This window comes from Symphodus melops (genome assembly GCF_947650265.1).
Source record: "Symphodus melops genome assembly, chromosome: 5".
In the NCBI taxonomy this organism is placed as follows: domain Eukaryota; kingdom Metazoa; phylum Chordata; class Actinopteri; order Labriformes; family Labridae; genus Symphodus; species Symphodus melops.
In genome coordinates, this window is record NC_136695.1 from 1,868,349 (window position 1) to 1,886,616 (window position 18,268).

Below are 18,268 nucleotides of genomic sequence, written 5' to 3' on the forward strand. Positions count from 1 at the left end.
TTTATGTGTCTGTAGCTTTAAATATGTAAATGAGCTGTTTTTTGTCTGTAGCTTTAAATATGTAAATGAGCTGTTTCTGTGTCTGTAGCTTTAAATATGTAAATGAGCTGTTTCTGTGCCTGTAGCTTTAAATATGTAAATGAGCTGTTTCTGTGTCTGTAGCTTCAAATATGTAAATGAGCAGTTTCTATGTCTGTAGCTTTAAATATGTAAATGAGCTGTGTCTGACCACGCCCCCTCTCTGGAAGGGCTCGGGTGTACTCGCTGCTTTCTGGCTCCATGTCCTATTGTTTACGGTGAGAAGGCAGACTCAGAGGGCAGAACAAACACCTAGCTGTGGGAGTGTCACCCACCTGGGGGAGGGGCTACTGCCCTTTGTGATGTCATGAAGGGAACATCTCCAAACGGCCTGTTTGAGCACACATTTTCTGAAAAGTGGAGCAGGCAGAAGACGGAAAGGACGGACTTTTCTTATCATTGGGGGGTTTGTAGACATGTTAGAGGAACATGGAGGAGAGGATTCTGGGTAATATGTGACCTTTGAGAGCGCCCGGCTGGTGGTGGATTTTAGATTCTTGTCTGTAAGCAGGATGTGACAGTTTAGTGAGTGCGTTTCCTCCATGAATCAGCATGAACCGACTGTTTCTTCACTCTGCACAGCTGCAGTGTGTTTCTGCCTGTAAAGAGCCTCACGGGCCTGTCAGGTGTCAACGCTTTGTAGGGGGAAACCTGACAGATGTGCCGATACCTTCACGCACAAGCAGCTGTCCTCCTCTCTCCTTCATCCTTTCCTTCTGTCCTCCCTCTCCTGCTTCCTTTCCTTCTGTCCTCCCTCTCCTGCTTCCTTTCCTTCTGTCCTCCCTCTCCTTCATCCTTTCCTTCTGTCCTCCCTCTCCTTCATCCTTTCCTTCTGTCCTCCCTCTCCATCATCCTTTCCTTCTGTCCTCCCTCTCCTTCATCCTTTCCTTCTGTCCTCCCTCTCCATCATCCTTTCCTTCTGTCCTCCCTCTCCATCATCCTTTCCTTCTGTCCTCCCTCTCCATCATCCTTTCCTTCTGTCCTCCCTCTCCATCATCCTTTCCTTCTGTCCTCCCTCTCCATCATCCTTTCCTTCTGTCCTCCCTCTCCTTCATCCTTTCCTTCTGTCCTCCCTCTCCATCATCCTTTCCTTCTGTCCTCCCTCTCCTTCTGTCCTCCCTCTCCTTCATCCTTTCCTTCTGTCCTCCCTCTCCATCATCCTTTCCTTCTGTCCTCCCTCTCCTGCTTCCTTTCCTTCTGTCCTCCCTCTCCTTCATCCTTTCCTTCTGTCCTCCCTCTCCTTCATCCTTTCCTTCTGTCCTCCTCTCTCCTTCCTCCTTTCTAAATTTAACCTCTGCCGCTCGTCCTCTCTCTCCCCTCCATCCTTCAGGCCTCTTGTCCCTCCTGTCCTCTCTCTCCCCTCCGTCCTGCGGCCGCTCGTCCCTTGTCCTCTCTCTCCCCTCCGTCCTGCAGCCTCTCGTCCCTCCTGTCCTCTCTCTCCCCTCCGTCCTGCAGCCTCTCGTCCCTCCTGTCCTATCTCTCCCCTCCGTCCTCTCTCTCCCCTCCGTCCTGCAGTCGCTCGGCTCCACAGCAGCAGCTTCTGTCCTCGTCGGAGTTCATGTGGACTAAACAGACCAGCGTCTCCGTCTCCCTCTGGCTGTTTTCTATTTATTCAACCACTCTAATCTGAGCGGGACACGCCGTCCTGCGTCTCTTCTTTTGGCTCAGCGTTTCTGACCAGCAGCCTGACAGCAGTGGAACGGTGTGATTCATTCACGTCATGGCCGTCTCCTCGGGTCAGACCTGTTTTTCCTGCACTCGTACTCATTCATAAAAAGGCAGCTAATGATGTCTAATAACAACATCAATAATGAGAAATGTCAGGTGTGGCCTTAATCACATCACAAAGGAAACAAAAACAAGATGACGCCGCTAACAGAGAGGAAAGGCAGCGAGCTTAAACAATCACAGCGCTCATGTGAGTCACCGCCTGCTCTTTTTATTTTCACAGGATGAACGATTTGAGGAAAAGATTGAATTGAGATTTTTCTGGCAGAAATTGCAACTTTGATTTTTATCACGATTTCCTTCAAAATCAAGCTTGTGCAATGTTTTCAATGTACAGTAACGTTTACAAACATGACAGGAAATGACATCATACGGTTAAAACTTTAAATGCCAGAACTCTAAATTAATAGAATAAAAACTAAAGTTAAGAATTGATTTCAGATTTATTTATTAAGAAGAAACACACAGACGGTGTGATGTTCTTGTTTTTAGTATCAGTAGAAATCTGGTCATAAGTGTTATATATTTTATATTTTGGGCCTTTGGGGTTGCCGTAGGTAAGTTCTTTTAGCCATACGGCCAAAACATTTGCCTGTGAGCGTCATTTCATGTTCAGGTCTTGCATTGTTTATTTTGAGTATGTTTAATAAAGTTACAACGTGAGATAACAATTAATACATTCGCGATGCTAACTGCTAGCATTCCTATTCAAATTCTCATAGACGTTAGCATCAAGCTAGCGGACGTTTCGGTTGTTTAGCATATTATGAGATGAATAACTTCTGTTTCGTTTTACAGCTTCCTTTATTAAAGACTGGACAAAGAAACTTCAGCTTCTTTATTGGAGGAAAACTGTGAGCTATCTGTGGAGCGGTGTATCAGGCTAAAGAAGTCACGCACACACGCAAGCTAGGCGCTTTGAAGGTCGTTTTGGACGCCCCTGGGTTTGATCAGACAGGAGGATCAATGTTGGAGATGAGGGTGTGTATCGTTTCATTATGGGTGGCAGCTGGTTTGGTTGTGTAATGACATCAGGGCGGGGCCTGTTCACAACAATAACTCTTTAATGCAACAATGTCAGAGAAGAAAGGCAGCGAATAAAGGAGACATTGTTGTGTTCTCGTGACAGCGAGCAGCGTGACAAGCCTCCGGAGTTTTCTCTCAGGCTCCAGATAAAAATAGTTGCTTGGTTTTCATCCCCGAGCTGCGGCGCCACGTGTCGACGGCGTCCTGAGACTTATGGTTCAAATGAACAGGAGAGGACGTCTGTGTCAAACATCCATTAATGAAGTCTGTGTGTATGAAACCTGTTAATTATCTTTGTTTTTAACTCGGCTTGTCAGGTGACCTTGAGTTTTTTTTAAAGGCGCCATAAATAAAATCTATTATTATTATTATTATTATGTAATAAAGCTGCCAGAAAATCGAGCACACATTACCACTATTTAAGTTGCACTCACACTATTTATTTTGTTTTTTATTATCTTGTAGCCGCTGCAGCTTTCATTTACATAACGTGGTAACAACACGCGCACGTCTTTACGTGACCACGAAGACACGAGGACTCAACCGTAAACAGAGTGAAGGGACGCTGAGGCGTGCAGACAGAGCGCCGTCGTTAATGGAGGCGGCGGCCATCATGTCTCCTGAAACGTCACGCTGTTTGTGAACTCTGGCGTCCACAGAGACCGCCTCTGGTGGACGCCAGCGGTACTGCAGTTAAGCAAGTAGAAACGTGTTCTTGTGAGGACTGATTTGAAGGTCGAGAGAGGTCACCGACGATGGAGCGTGGTCGATGGAGCGTGTCGTCACGTGGGGAACATTTTCAGACGTTACCTGTAAGATGTATTTCTTCCATAGCGGCTCATCTTCACTGATGTCGAACTCGTTCCAGCCGTGATAGGCTCTCCTCCTGCACACCTCTTCCTGCGTCAGACCCAACTGCAGGTCGGCCTGTCGGCACAAACACAACATTTCACTCATTCACCAAACTGGCACCAAAGATGTTGATCACGTGTTCGTGTTGTTGCGTCTGACGCCGCCGTGTGTCGGCGTACCTGCAGGATGCACGCTGCTTCGTCGACGGGGTATTCGCTGGCTTTTCTGGAGGTTAGTACTGGGACCATGGTCTCATCTTCACTGGAGGGTTGTCTCTCGGAAAGCTGCAACACAAACAAACAAACTTTGTTAAACTCCTGCTCAAACACACAAAGTCTTCCGGCTGCGCTCGAGGACTTTTAGAAAAACAAACATGGAGGACGATGCACGCCACGGTCAGTTTTTGGTTTTAAAGCGAAAAGCTGAAAATGAGGAAACCAAACGGACGCACGGATCACGTGCAGCGTCCGACACTTTGCAGCACGAGCCGAGGGGCGAGATGTCAGAGTACGCGACATCCGGTTGGTGGCGCTCCCGAGTCTGCTCGCTCTGATTGGCTGCTGCGGGTACTCTGTGAGAGGCAGTCTGACCAGCCTGGCCGCTGCAGGGATCTGTGTGGTTAAACGGGCCTGTGGTAAACGATCCATCCCTGAAGTGATGATGCATGACGGCACACAAACCTTTAATCAACCATCAAATATTTGCATGTGATTGGCTGACCAAACAACAGACTGACGCTGGCATCAATAAACCCATCCGGCTACGGCGGCGAACATCCGCCATGCACGACCAGCTGATTGTCCCCGACCGTCAAAAACAAACGAGAAGAGAGAGCAGGACAAAGACTAAGCTTTAAAACATTAGCCTGTTAGCATGTCGCTAACAAGGGCGTACAAACTACCGCATGGCGGTAACGACTGTAGACCTCCAAGCGGGCGGCCCGGGTTCAAGTCTGACCCGTGGTTCCTTTCCTCCTTCCTTTCTCTCTCAGTCTCCTGTTTCCTTCTCTATCCTCTGTCCAAACACAAGAAGCCACGAACAAAACAAAAATAAATCAATCAATCTGAATTTTTTTTTTAAATAAAAAAAGGTTGAGGCCCTGACTCGGTCTCGCCCTGACTCGGACTCGGTCTCGCCCTGACTCGGACTCGGTCTCGCCCTGACTCGGACTCGGTCTCGCCCTGACTCGGACTCGGTCTCGCCCTGACTCGGACTCGGTCTCGCCCTGACTCCGTCTCGCTCTGACTCTGACTTGGACTCGCCCTGACTCGGACTCAGTCTCGCTCTGACTCAGTCTCGCTCTGACTCGGTCTCGCTCTGACCCTGACTCAGTCTCGCCCTGACTCGGACTCAGTCTCGCCCTGACTCGGACTCGCTCTGACTCGGACTCGGTCAGTCTGGTCTGTACATGAATGCTGTGTTGTTCTGCTGTTATTTAACAGCAGAAGAAGAAGTCTGAGGTCGGGCCGTGTTCCCAATGATAATAACTGAAAGATATGATCACATGATCACTTCGATCTCCTTTAATAAATCATTCCCCACATATGAGCCCGTCACTACGAGGAAACTCGAGCTAACAACAACAAACACTTTGTTTAAATGACGATGAGACGATTGTTTCAGTGAAGAAATTCAATGAGTGCTGATAAAAATCACAAAGTCAACGTACCGGCTCGCCTTCCTCCCCCGCCTGAAGCTTTGAAAACAACTCCATTCTTCCAACCTGCCGTCCTCAGGTAAGCTCACCTGTGAGACGTTTCCTACCTGCACCCGGTTCACTGTGTGTGTTTGCTTATATGAGTGAGCAGCCTGAAGCCCCGCCCACTGTGACACCGACACTCTCAAATGTAAGGACAGAAGCGGCGTGACCAGAAATGACAGCAAGACGTGTCTCAGTGTCGATGTGTCTTTTTATAGCCTGGGAAGCCTCTCTGTTTATTCTGCAGCCATGTTGACTGAATGTCAACAATCAGACTCGTCAACATGCGGCGAGGTACACGGCACACGGACGACGGGGGGTCACATGATCAGGTCCTGGTCGTTATCTACACAGCTGATCAAAGTGCAGAGAGCGAGCTGCTTTATTAAACTGTTGCTCCAGACAAACACTCGCCGCTCATCGAGCCTGGAACTCACAGACTGTGGGAGGCGTCGGCCAATCAGCTGCCTTCACCCAGCGGGGGAGATACGAAGTGACACGATAAGACAAATCAACATCAAGAAGTCTACAACGCAAAGTCTCTCTGCAGGGAGAGAGTCCCCGTGTGTTCCTGCAGGGGGCACTGGAGTCCCCCGTGTGCTCCTGCAGGGGGCGCTGGAGTCCCCCGTGTGTTCCTGCAGGGGGCGCTGGATTCCCCCGTGTGTCCCTGCAGGGGGCGCTGGAGTCCCCCGTGTGTCCCTGCAGGGGGCGCTGGAGTCCCCCGTGTGTCCCTGCAGGGGGCGCTGGAGTCCCATGGATGGCGGTCTCCGTGCTGGAAATGCTGTCTCAGGCTAACTCTGAGTCAAGCTAACGACAGGCTGAGAGCTGAGGCGGGTTTTAAGCCTCCTGACAAACCGTTACACGGCGCCCTAACCTGCACACAGGTTTAATAACGGCGCTCCGGTCATACCTGGAGCTTTAAAGCACTGAGTGACCCTCGGACTCACCTTTTGTGAGAGTGCACAAAAAAAGCAACAACACAACATAATCCCTCTCTGTGACTCTAAACCTGCCTGACAATCACACAGGATTATAATCTCACGTCTCCTCACTGATCGCTGTGGGAAAGACGGCACCGACAGTATCTCAAGAATTTGGCGTGATGGTTGAGGACGGCAGGCGAGGCTTCCTGCTGATAGGTGAGGAGGGGGGAGGGGGGGGGAGAGGGGGCGGTCTGCATCGTCATCGCGACAACAGGATTATGATGAGCTGCTGGACTTAGAGAACAGGCAGCTGGAGCTCCGCTAACGAGCGACCGCGTGCCAGGTAGACACGGCGCTCTTTGTCTCTCAGCAGCGTTCATCGCTCAGGATCATTAAAATAACGTCTGCTTATAAAACGTCACGCTGAGAAGTGTCCAACATCTTGACCACACACACACACACACACACACACACACACACACACACACACACACACACACACACACACACACACACACACACACACACACACACACACACACACACACACACACACACACACACACACACACACACACACACACACACACACACACACACACACACACACACACACACACACACACACACACACACACACACACACACACAGCTTTTTTTCTGTCTTTGGCGTAAAATGACAAACGATGGGTTAAGCTGTCTTTAATTAACGTTAATTCCTTCAGCACGCCGACGGACGCCCAAAATAACGCTCGGCTGTTTGATGTTCTTCTTTCTTCTGTTCTCTGCCAAAGATGGTTTATGAGGGAACAGGAGCATCACTCTGCATCACTCTGAGACGCCCGTGAAGGACAAGTCTCCTGATTACAAAAACATAGACATATTTGCCAAGGTCAAGACGACCTTCAGTGTTCGGATTAAGGAGCTTGTGAAAAATGTGGGACAAACTTGAGCACCTGACTGGCCTGTTTTCAATAGGAGTGGTGACCCTTGACCCCTCCCCCTCTCCTGGTGTTTCTCCTGCTCCGATCGCCCTGAATGGGAGGGAGGCAGCTCGGGGTCATCGAGCACCGTGGGAGCTTTTTTAGGTGTGAAAAAAGATGATAGAAATGAGACAGAAGAGAAGTGTGTGAGAGCTGCATTGTTTCCAGCTCCATGATAAGACGCTTGTTGTCATGCAGGAGGATGATGATGATGATGATGATGATGATGATGATGATGATAATTGCTTCCTCCTGGCAGGAGAGGAAGGAAGCTGACAGCGTCCTGGCAGCGTTTAAAGACAGCAGGAAACAAAAAGCAGCTCAGAGGGTTTAAAAACAGACTCTTCACCTTCAGTCACCATGAAGAGGAGAAAACTGTCAGCACGCCGTCAGCTCATTCTCCACGCCACCATGACCACATCGTTAAAAACCAGTCATCCATGAAGATGAAGAGTGGGGGTCTGCTTAGCTAACTAAAACAAACAGTAAAAGCTCCGATCACTGCAGTGACTTCATGTGTCACGTGACATGAAGGACCCACGCCGCTCCTCGGCCTTCCCTGGATGACTGACTGATCAGGAGACGGCGGGAACGAGTACATTTGTCCGCATCGTCTTTCTGAAAGATTTTCAGCTCGAGAGCTCGGAGCTGATTTCTCTGCACCGCCAAACACTCAACGCTGACAATCAGAGCTCGTGGTGTTCGGACTCAACATGCATCAAGCCCAGAATCCTCTTCAGCCTTCCTCTTCTCTTCGTGGAAAACTCCTTCACGGTTCAACACTCACTCAAAAATCAATTGCAAATCAGCAGCAGCTTGTACGGAGGAGCTCGGGTCCAATCCAACCAAGACCTCGACAAACTTATCAAGGCCTGCCGGGTTTTGTTTTCCCTCTCTCGCTCTTAAAGAAAGTTTCACAAATCCAAGTTAAAGCAGGAATGATGATGAATAATAATAATCCTTTAAACCCTCAGAACAGGCTGTTTCTATGTCTGTAGCTTTAAATATGTAAATGAGCTGTGTCTGGCCACGCCCCCTCTCTGGAAGGGCTCGGGTGTACTCACTGCTTTCTGGCTCCATGTCCTATTGTTTACGGTGAGAAGGCAGACTCAGAGGGCAGAACAAACACCTAGCTGTGGGAGTGTCACCCACCTGGGGGAGGGGCTACTGCCCTTTGTGATGTCATGAAGGGAACATCTCCAAACGGCCTGTTTGAGCACACATTTTCTGTAAAGTGGAGCAGGCAGAAGACGGAGAGGATGGACTTTTCATCACTGGGGGGTTTGTAGACAGATAGAGACAGTTATATAAGATGTGAGTGAGGGGGGGCGGTGGTCTTGGGTAGTCCTTGCCCTTCCTCTGCTGTCTGAGGACTGTGAGAACAAACGCTCTCTCTATGTGGACTCGGAGCAGGATGTGTTCCAGGTATTTCTCGTCTACTCTGAATGTTTTTTTTACAGGAGGAACAGAAACCCTGACAGAACGCTCGGCGGTTTGACGGACGGCTGTAAAACCCGCCACAGTCCAAACATTCAGGCGGTCCGGTCGGTGGAGCGAAGGTGACGGACGGCAGCTAAATGTGATGAACAAACACGCTGAGTCAGCTGCTTCAGAGTTGAGACTGTTAAAGTCTGGGACTCTTACTGAGCGGCTCATTCATCTGATGCAGCCTCTCTCTGAAACGCTGTCTCTTTAAGGCCCCGCCCCCTCCCCACGCACACACTGAAAATGACCTTAAACTACATGCATGTCTGAACACATCACAGATCTATTTGGAACAAAGAGACTTAATAACTCTGGCTTTGGTGTTTTTGAGCCGGGGTAGGACGTCCCACGTGGACTGTCAAATCCTCTTCAGCAGAGCGGGAAACCCCGGGACAGATTCGCACCACCACGCTCCTAACTTAATAACTCTGACGGAATGCTTCTCCTTTAGGCTGTAAACATCGATTAAAAACAACAACAACAACAACAACAACAACAACAACAACAACAACCTCAAACTGACGACGAGTGACGCTCTCTAATTTACCTGTGATCAGCTGAAGAGCAGAAGAAGAAGACGTGTTCCTCCACTCTGCTCCTTTAATCTCCACACAGACAATAAGCCGCTCATTGACTCAGCTAGCCGTTAGCATTAGCCTCCATGCAGGTCAAACTGTCCTGCATGAGCTCTCAGTCCTCTGCTAACCAAACATAAAGCAGACCAGCGTGTCGTTGCTGCTCTGTGAGCGGACGCGCCGTCCTCCTCAGCTTTGAGTTTCCTGACTGAAGAGTGACGAGCGCCGCGAGCTCTGAGAGGATTGTGTCTAATTAAGACAGGCTGCAGATTACACCTGCACCTGACCTGACCGCAGGACGGGGGGGGGGCTGCAGCCTCCGCGTTACTGTAACTGTAACGGTCCAACAGAGACCACATGTCTGCAGCGTAGACGCAGGAAACTGACGGGTCAATGTGATGACATGAAACGTCTCAATCACACCGCTGCAACAAAATGTAAATAAAAAAATAATTTAAATGAGACGCATCCTAAATGTTGTGCAGCAGCATTTATCTGGCATCGTCGGTGCAGAAGGTCAGAAGTTCGATTCCCAGCTTCTGTAGCTACATGTCCGACGCGTCCCTTTCGGGTGTGAATGTGTCGGTGTGATCGTGTTTCGAGAAAAGCGCTACTAAAAGCTCGAGTCCGTCTCCTGAGGTCGTCAAAAACAGGCGCCGCTGGTGCCGTCTCGGCCCCGTTACAGCAGCGGAGCTACTTCCTGTCGTGAGTGTGATGTATAATTAGCACGTAGCACCACGGGCCGTGCTGCGCTGTGAGGACGCAGCCTGTGCGTGCACGGAGCGTGAGACCCAGTGAAGGTCGTGGTGAGCTAAAAATATATCCTGTACATTAACTATATTAAATTATATTTCAATAAAAGTGTTTTCAGTTTCAGTATGTTTTTCAAACCGTACTCTTTTTTTTTTTTTTTTTTTTAAATCCATAAAATGCTTCAAATCTTTCCTCCTTTTTCAGGCTGCTGATGTTTTGAACTCAAAATGTCTGACAGCAAACACTGAGCAGTGCTGCTGCTTGTTTCAGGCTGATTTGAATGCTTCCTCTGCAACATGTAAAACACAAACAAACAATCCTCACAGAGTGGACTCAAGGCTGAGAGTGAGAGAGGGGGGGGGCGGCACCAGACCAGGACCTGAACTTTAAACCAGGATCCACACAAACCCACCCAGGTTTTATCACCTTTTATAGACTTCTATCAGCACGCACGACGACATCCGACATTCAGCACTTGATCTGATTATTTTGAAGAACTTGGTGGGGATGTGTCCTACCTGGTCCAGTTTGAGTCCAAAGAGGTGATCTGTACATGCACGCATACATCGAAACTCCTCCAGCGACAGTGACACGAGTTATTGCAGCTGTGTTTTCATTTTGTTAGCTAGGATGTAAAATATGTAAAATATTAGTTTGAAAGGCGACACAGTTCAGACTCGCACTGTTTGTTAAACCTGACAACGAGGAAACCTGAGTGGTTAGACCGGCTCTGCAGGACTCGCACAGACCACATTCTTTAAACACAAAACTGATAAGATCAGGCGGTAGAACAAGTCTGCAGGGTCACACTCTGAACACCAAACAGCTGATATGAAGGAACGTGTGACATGTTCTTCAGAAATACATCAGAACCCATCAGTGTGTGCAGGACACAGGTGATTGAAGCTACCAGCTCACTAAAGAGCGCTAACATTAGCATGCTAACACAACAACGCAGGACACAGGTGATTGAAGCGACCAGTTAACTGAAGAGCGCTAACATAAGCATGCTAACACAACGACGCAGGATACAGGTGATTGAAGCGACCAGCTAACTAAAGAGTGCTAACATTAGCATGCTAACACTACAACACAGGACACAGGTGATTGAAGCCACCAGCTCACTAAAGAGTGCTAACATTAGCATGCTAACACTACAACACAGGACACAGGTGATTGAAGCCACCAGCTCACTAAAGAGTGCTAACATTAGCATGCTAACAAAATGACGCAGGTGATTGAAGCTACCAGCTAACTAAAGAGCGCTAACATTAGCATGCTAACACAACAATGCTGGACACAGGGGATTGAAGCTACCAGCTCACTAAAGAGTGCTAACATTAACATGCTAACACAACAACGCAGGACACAGGTGATTGAAGCTACCAGCTAACTAAAGAGCGCGAACATTAACATGCTAACACAACAACGTAGGACACAGGTGATTGAAGCTACCAGCTAACTAAAGAGCTCTAACATTAGCATGCTAACACAACAACGCAAGACACAGGTGACTGAAGCTACCAGCTAGCTAAAGAGCGCTAACATTAGCACGCTAACAACGACGATTGCAGCTCGAGTAGAGGACGAGTTTGACCGCCTCGTGCACTAAATGGTTCTTATTTATGGTGTGTACTAATCGATAACTCCGTCGTGTGAACTCGAGTGGAGAGAGGGGGGTTGGAGGTGTGTCTCTGAAGGAGGGCGGATGCTTCAGTGTGGAGGAGGCGTGGCCTAACAGCAGTTTGTTTTGGTTGGCACATTCTACCTTCAATAAGGAAGACAAGTCTCTCCTACTGTGATGGAAATATAATATAATATATTTGTGTTGTGGGCTGCGGTCTGATGAAAGTCTCTGAACGTCAGTCAGCAGTATTCATTACTCTTTGTTACAGTGAATAAACACTTTGCTATTGTGACTGATGATTTCAGAAACCTGTTTTTAAAGTCACACCTCAAACGACACACTGACTCACACGCAGCTATTAACACATCTGAGATTCCCGGCTGACGGGAGGAAGGAGGAGGACGTGAGCGGCCGGCGAGCCTGGAGGGTTCAACCAACAGCGGCTCCCTTTGTTCCAACGAGCCGGCGTCAGAGCCGACCTGCAGGGCTGCGTGCCAAACGGCGTGACACGAGGAGCGTGTTGTTACACAGCAAAGAAAGAAACGCCACGCTCGCTCTCATGCTCCAATCAAAACTCTGATTTGCATCCAATAACAAAAAAAAACAAAAAACACAAGACATCTTCAAAGCCAACAGAGAGGATGAAATCAAAGTCATCACACATCCAGGTTGTCGTCACCATGACGACCGTATTTCATGGGGGACTAAACAGCTGCGAGGAGGTCGGCGTGAGATTTCATGCTGCCATTGAAACTCTCCGTTACGTCAGCAGGGCGTAAACGTCAACGTGGACGTCATCTGAACGTACGCAGCGAGGACGTGGACACGACTTCATTTAAAATGGTCGCGTGGCGGATGATGTCATCGTTTCTTCTCTAATTGGACGACGGTCACGGACAGACACGGAGGAAAAGCAGGACAGAACAAAACACCAATTATATCTCTTTAAACAGTTAGCAGCTTTTTTTCTACAGTCAAATAGAAACTTAAAGTGAAGCTGCTCCATTGTCCCTTCAAAATAAAATATAGAATTCTCCTAAAGTGAAGCTGCTCCATTGTTCCTTCAAAATAAAATATAGAATTCTCCTAAAGAGAAGCTGCTCCATTGTTCCTTCAAAATAAAATATAGAATTCTCCTAAAGTGAAGCTGCTCCATTTGCCCCTTCAAAATAAAATAGACTTCTCCTAAAGTGAAGCTGCTCCATTTGTCCCTCCTGGGCCTCCGTACACGTGAGACTGTGTCTGTTCGTTAGAGGAGATCTGATAATCAACAAACATGGGTGAAAGTGATCTCAGGACTCCGGGTGGAAAAGCTGGCTGAGCGTTCGGGGAATTCCTCAGACGCGGTAATAACGAGAGCGTCCTGCTCGTCTGAGTTACAACACGCCCGCCTGCTTGTTACATGAAGTTCATGTGCACAGCTTCAAAGAGTGCAGGACCAGGAAGTGTTCATGGTCACCCTGGAGTCAGAACAAAGACACGTAGCGTCATGGCGAACAGCACGCCTCATTAGAACCTGGGAACCAATGAAATGTGTTTTTCCCGGGAAGCTGAGCGACACAGACTTCCGTCCCCCAGGAGGAACACCCGACGTGAGTGAGCGTGAGGCGGTGTGACCACACTTCTTCTATGGTCTGAAGCCCGCCGTACACCGAACGAGAGTTTACGATGCACGAGCACAACAAAGATGGCGTCTGAAACGGGAGCGCCGCAGATTTTAAACTGCTGCAGTTTGTGTTGGTAAAAATGTAAAATCACAAAACGCCTAAAAACACGTTTACAGACATGTGAAGAACCACCGAGCCTTCATCACGCTCAGAACCAGGATTAGACCCGTAACCATGGGAACGCGGTCTACACACACACACACACACACTCTGACCTCCACGGGGATAAAGAGCGGCGTTTATCTTCAGACGTTATTAAATGGGTTGGTCATGAATTATTGAGCACGCTGGACGACAGAATAAAAACAAACATGAAAGTGCTGAGTCATGAATCAGAGCGTCTAAACGGGCTGGACATTCAGCTTCACACAGAGACGGCGCCGCACGACACGCTCGCCGTGAGAAAGGATGGACGGGATCGGATCCTCTCAGACGACTCATCGATCACGTTCACAAGCAGAACCCGGAGAACCAGCATGTTCTCCGGGTGGCGTGATGGCGTGGTCTCATCTAAACGGGTCTCCGCTCCCTGAAGCAGCAGACTCAGAGAAAGTCCCGGAGTATCGCTGCTCCTCACACGCTGCCCGGGTAAACATCACGTCTGGGTGGTCGGCCGCTGTGAGGGCGGACAGGACGCAGCGGCGCCGTCTTTCCCACCGTGTTTAAAGGTCAAAGACGAAGAAGCTCCTCAGCGGACAGAACGAACGGTAAACACGTCATCATCTTACAGACTGACACTTCCTGTTTGGGCAAACAGAAAACTGACAACGACAGACGCCACTCTACGGCGCCGTACGTCCGAGCTCCCACACCCGTTGGGAGTAGCACGCCACAGGGGGGCGCCACACACAAAACAAGCGAGAAGTTTGACATGATCAAACGTTCTGCACGTGGAGGAGCTCACGCCGACGCCAGCGTGAGACCGTCACGTGGGGCGGCGCTCTCTCAGCGAGTCCGATACTTTGTCGGTCCTGGTGTTGAGTTTCTGATCTGCGTGTGTGAAGAGCTCCTCCCCCTTCTATGTCAATATTTGACCGACCTGCCGAGCTCCAGCGGCGCCCCAGCAGCTCGCTGTCCACGGGGGTTAAACCGTTTCTGTTTCACCTCCAGCCACACACACACACACACACACACACACACACACACACACACACACACACACACACACACACACACACACACACACACACACACACACACACACACACACACACACACACACACACACACAGCAGTAGATCATTCACGTCACTTAATGGGTAACTTGACCAGATCTAAAGCATCGCCGGGTTAACGTGCTCTCTGCGAGCTGGCGCCTGCAGCAGGCGTGTAAAACAACACACAGGCCCTGACCTGCAGGGTCACAGCAGGGTCACAGCAGGTCCACAGTCCACGTGACTTTTCTAGGAATCTTTCCAAGTGGAAAAGTCAGTGGGTCACTCCCGTTCCACGTCGATGATTCATGTTCTGATCTATATTTTAAACCGTCTGCCGCTTAGTTAGAACGTTGACTCCTCCATTCACACACTGATGGTAGAGGCTGCTGCAGGGTCCATCAGTGTTAACTCATCCATTCACACACATTCACACACTGATGGTAGAGGCTGCTGCAGAGTAAAGAGTCCATCAGTGTTAACTCATCCATTCACACACATTCACACACTGATGGTAGAGGCTGCTGCAGAGTCCATCAGTATGAACTCATCCATTCATACACACTCACACACTGATGGTAGAGGCTGCTGCAGGGTCCATCAGTGTTAACTCATCCATTCACACACATTCACACACTGATGGTAGAGGCTGCTGCAGAGTAAAGAGTCCATCAGTATGAACTCATCCATTCACACACATTCACACACTGATGGTAGAGGCTGCTGCAGAGTCCATCAGTATGAACTCATCCATTCATACACATTCACACACTGATGGTAGAGGCTGCAGCAGAGTAAAGAGTCCATCAGTGTTAACTCATCCATTCACACACATTCACACACTGATGGTAGAGGCTGCTGCAGAGTAAAGAGTCCATCAGTATGAACTCATCCATTCATACACATTCACACACTGATGGTAGAGGCTGCAGCAGAGTAAAGAGTCCATCAGTGTTAACTCATCCATTCACACACATTCACACACTGATGGTAGAGGCTGCTGCAGAGTAAAGAGTCCATCAGTATTAACTCATCCATTCATACACTGATGGTAGAGGCTGCTGCAGAGTAAAGAGTCCATCAGTATGAACTCATCCATTCAGACACATTCACACACTGATGGTAGAGGCTGCTGCAGAGTCCATCAGTATTAACACACACACACACACACACACACACACACACACACACACACACACACACACACACACACACACACACACACACACACACACACACACACACACACACACACACACACACACACACACACACACACACACACACACACACACACACACGACGTGTATGCTCATGTTAGCTTGCCTAGCTAGCTCCAATCACCGCCGGCTAGCTAACAGCTTCAATCCGACTGAACGAGCAGCGGAAGCGGCTGTACATGAAAGCCTCCCTCCGTCCCATCAAACCCTGGATGTGTCCACGCCTCGTCTGCCTTCATGTCAACACCCAGCACAGTCACCCATGCTAACATTAGCCTGTCTCCCCCCGATGACAGCGGCAGGCTAACAGCGGGCTCAAGGAGCCCCACTCTGGGACGTGAACTCTCCAAACTAACCCGCCGCCTGCGTCACATGTCCGGGTCTGCCTCGGTCCAGAGGCCCCGCCGGGTACAGAACCGTGTTTCCCCGTGAACCAGCGGGGTTAACCGAGCTCTGGAGTGAGTGTGAAACTTACCAACAGCTCCCGTTTCTTCAGCATCTTCCGTGAAATCCCACAGCGGAGACAGAACACGGTCCACCATGACAAGTTCACCGACCAGCGCGTGATCGACGCTTCCGCTTAGACTGTCAAAATAAAACCAGTACCCCAGTTTGAGAGTGTACCGGAAATGCTCCGTTTCTTTGAAAATGTATATATATAATATATAATATATATATATATAATATATAATATATTATTGCATTATATATATATATATATACAGCAAAATTATATATACTATACATTGATTTGATTTACACTGATGAAGTGGAGCCTAAAGAAGTGTGTACACTCTTTATTTCCCTCCAAATATGATTTATATTAAGTGTCCTGTCCAGAACTTTATAAACAGCGTCTGTTAATTACGACTCTCTATATGTATCTAAAGAATGGTCCTTCTGTATTTGCACATTGGCAGTCTGACACTCAGCTCACACTGCTGGACTGGAAAGTCTTCTGGACCCGATGATTCTTTCAGGGTCCAGTTGTTGCTTTCATTATCTCTCCTATGTGTGTTTGTTGTGATCCCCTGTGAACTGCTGCTATGGCACTTTGCTCAGCTGTTTCTGTTTTTCAAATGTGATTCATAAATAAAGGTGACTTGACTTATTTCCTCCTCAGTCCTGATCATCAATACCAAATATAGCTTCATTTTCTGGATGTTATACCCTTTAAATGCCAGCTTTGCCCTGTTGTTCTTTATGGAGGAACAAACACACAAACACCTTGGATTATTTTTCATATTTGAAATACTAATTGAATTCATCAGACGGTGGTTATCACGACCACGAATATGTCTTGATGCATAAGAAGTTTGATTGTGAGACATTATTTTTACAAAAATCAACAACCTCACACTGTACGGAAATAAACATAAAACACAACTGAGTCTGCTGTTTAATCATTTTAATATTGTAGACTACAATAAAGGCTGTCACTTAAACTCTAGATGACAAACAGCTTCCCCTTCTTATTTTATCTTATAAGATGAAATTGATTAAAAACTTAAACAAAAAAAACAACAAAAAAAAAGACTGGACTCTGTGTTTATATTGTTTGTTAAACTCTTAAAACTTCTTCCTGCTTGAAAAATAGGTTCGAGTTTAGGAAACATTAATTATTAACCTCGTTTGAGTGAACAATTTCTATGCTTTTAATTTATTGATGAACCGTTTGACTTCTGGTCACGTTGCCGCTGCCTTTACTGACGTCACTGCCAGAAAGTTCCTCCGATTAAAGCAAAGATCGTAAATAAGACAGGAGGATTACTCAACAAGGAAAGAAGTGACACCGTCTGGTCTGCAGTGAGTCAGATCGACTTTTTAAAAGTTTTGATGTAAGCTTCTTTAACGTTTAACATGTTAAATCATTATAAAGATTAATTAAGGTTTATTGTCTTCCAGGTTTAATTGATAACATCAAAATGACTAACAGCTAGGGATGTAACCATTTGCTAAACTCGCCATACATTAAGCTACAATTCATCTGATTATTCAGATTAATTTTTCAGATAAACGATGTGAACCTGAAATCCATTCATCATGATTCATCTCTAAATTCTTGGTATCAACAACTAAAGAAAAACCTCAGCACTGTTACAGCTTACATTTTATTTTAGCAGCTGAATTTCTGTCAAAGCTGAAAACAAGAAACATTTTTTAAGTTTATATGTGATGACCACCCTTTATGACACACTAAACATGTTCCTGATAATGAGAGATTTCAGTCATACAGAGCCAGAAGGTCACGCTCAAGGTCGGCAGCACTTGTTGTGTCTTGTCTGTTATTCTGCATCGCTCATAATCTCTCTTGTTATCTCTCAGCATTCATCTGTCTGTTCTTTCTCATCTATCGGGGCACATTGAGATGAAAACAGTTGTTTAGATTTCAAATGTTTACACAATTTAAGCTTGAAGCATTACACTGAGACATGAGAACAACATTTGTGGAGTGTCGTGCAGAACAAGCAGAACGACCCTGAAGTCAAAACTGCGAC

At 47.7% G+C, this 18,268-nt stretch overlaps 1 protein-coding gene across 4 annotated transcripts in view; it reads right to left on the minus strand.

Moving 5' to 3' along the window:
• Window positions 1-16,366, minus strand: part of atp2c1 (ATPase secretory pathway Ca2+ transporting 1) — a 271,948-nt gene extending 255,582 nt beyond the window's left edge. For 3 of the 4 annotated variants that reach the window (XR_013779089.1, XR_013779090.1, XM_079344031.1), the window contains exons 1-3: window positions 16,246-16,366; window positions 3,864-3,968; window positions 3,643-3,759 (exon numbers count right to left, since the gene is read on the minus strand). Coding sequence is in view for 2 of the 4 variants with exons in the window: in XM_079344031.1 (XP_079200157.1) it covers window positions 3,643-3,759; window positions 3,864-3,968; window positions 16,246-16,269 (246 nt within the window). In the remaining 2 variants the exon portion in view is untranslated. The remainder of the gene's footprint in view (window positions 1-3,642; window positions 3,760-3,863; window positions 3,969-16,245) is intronic. The other variant, XM_079344030.1, reaches the window with a different exon arrangement.
• Between the last annotated feature and the right edge of the window lie 1,902 nt (window positions 16,367-18,268).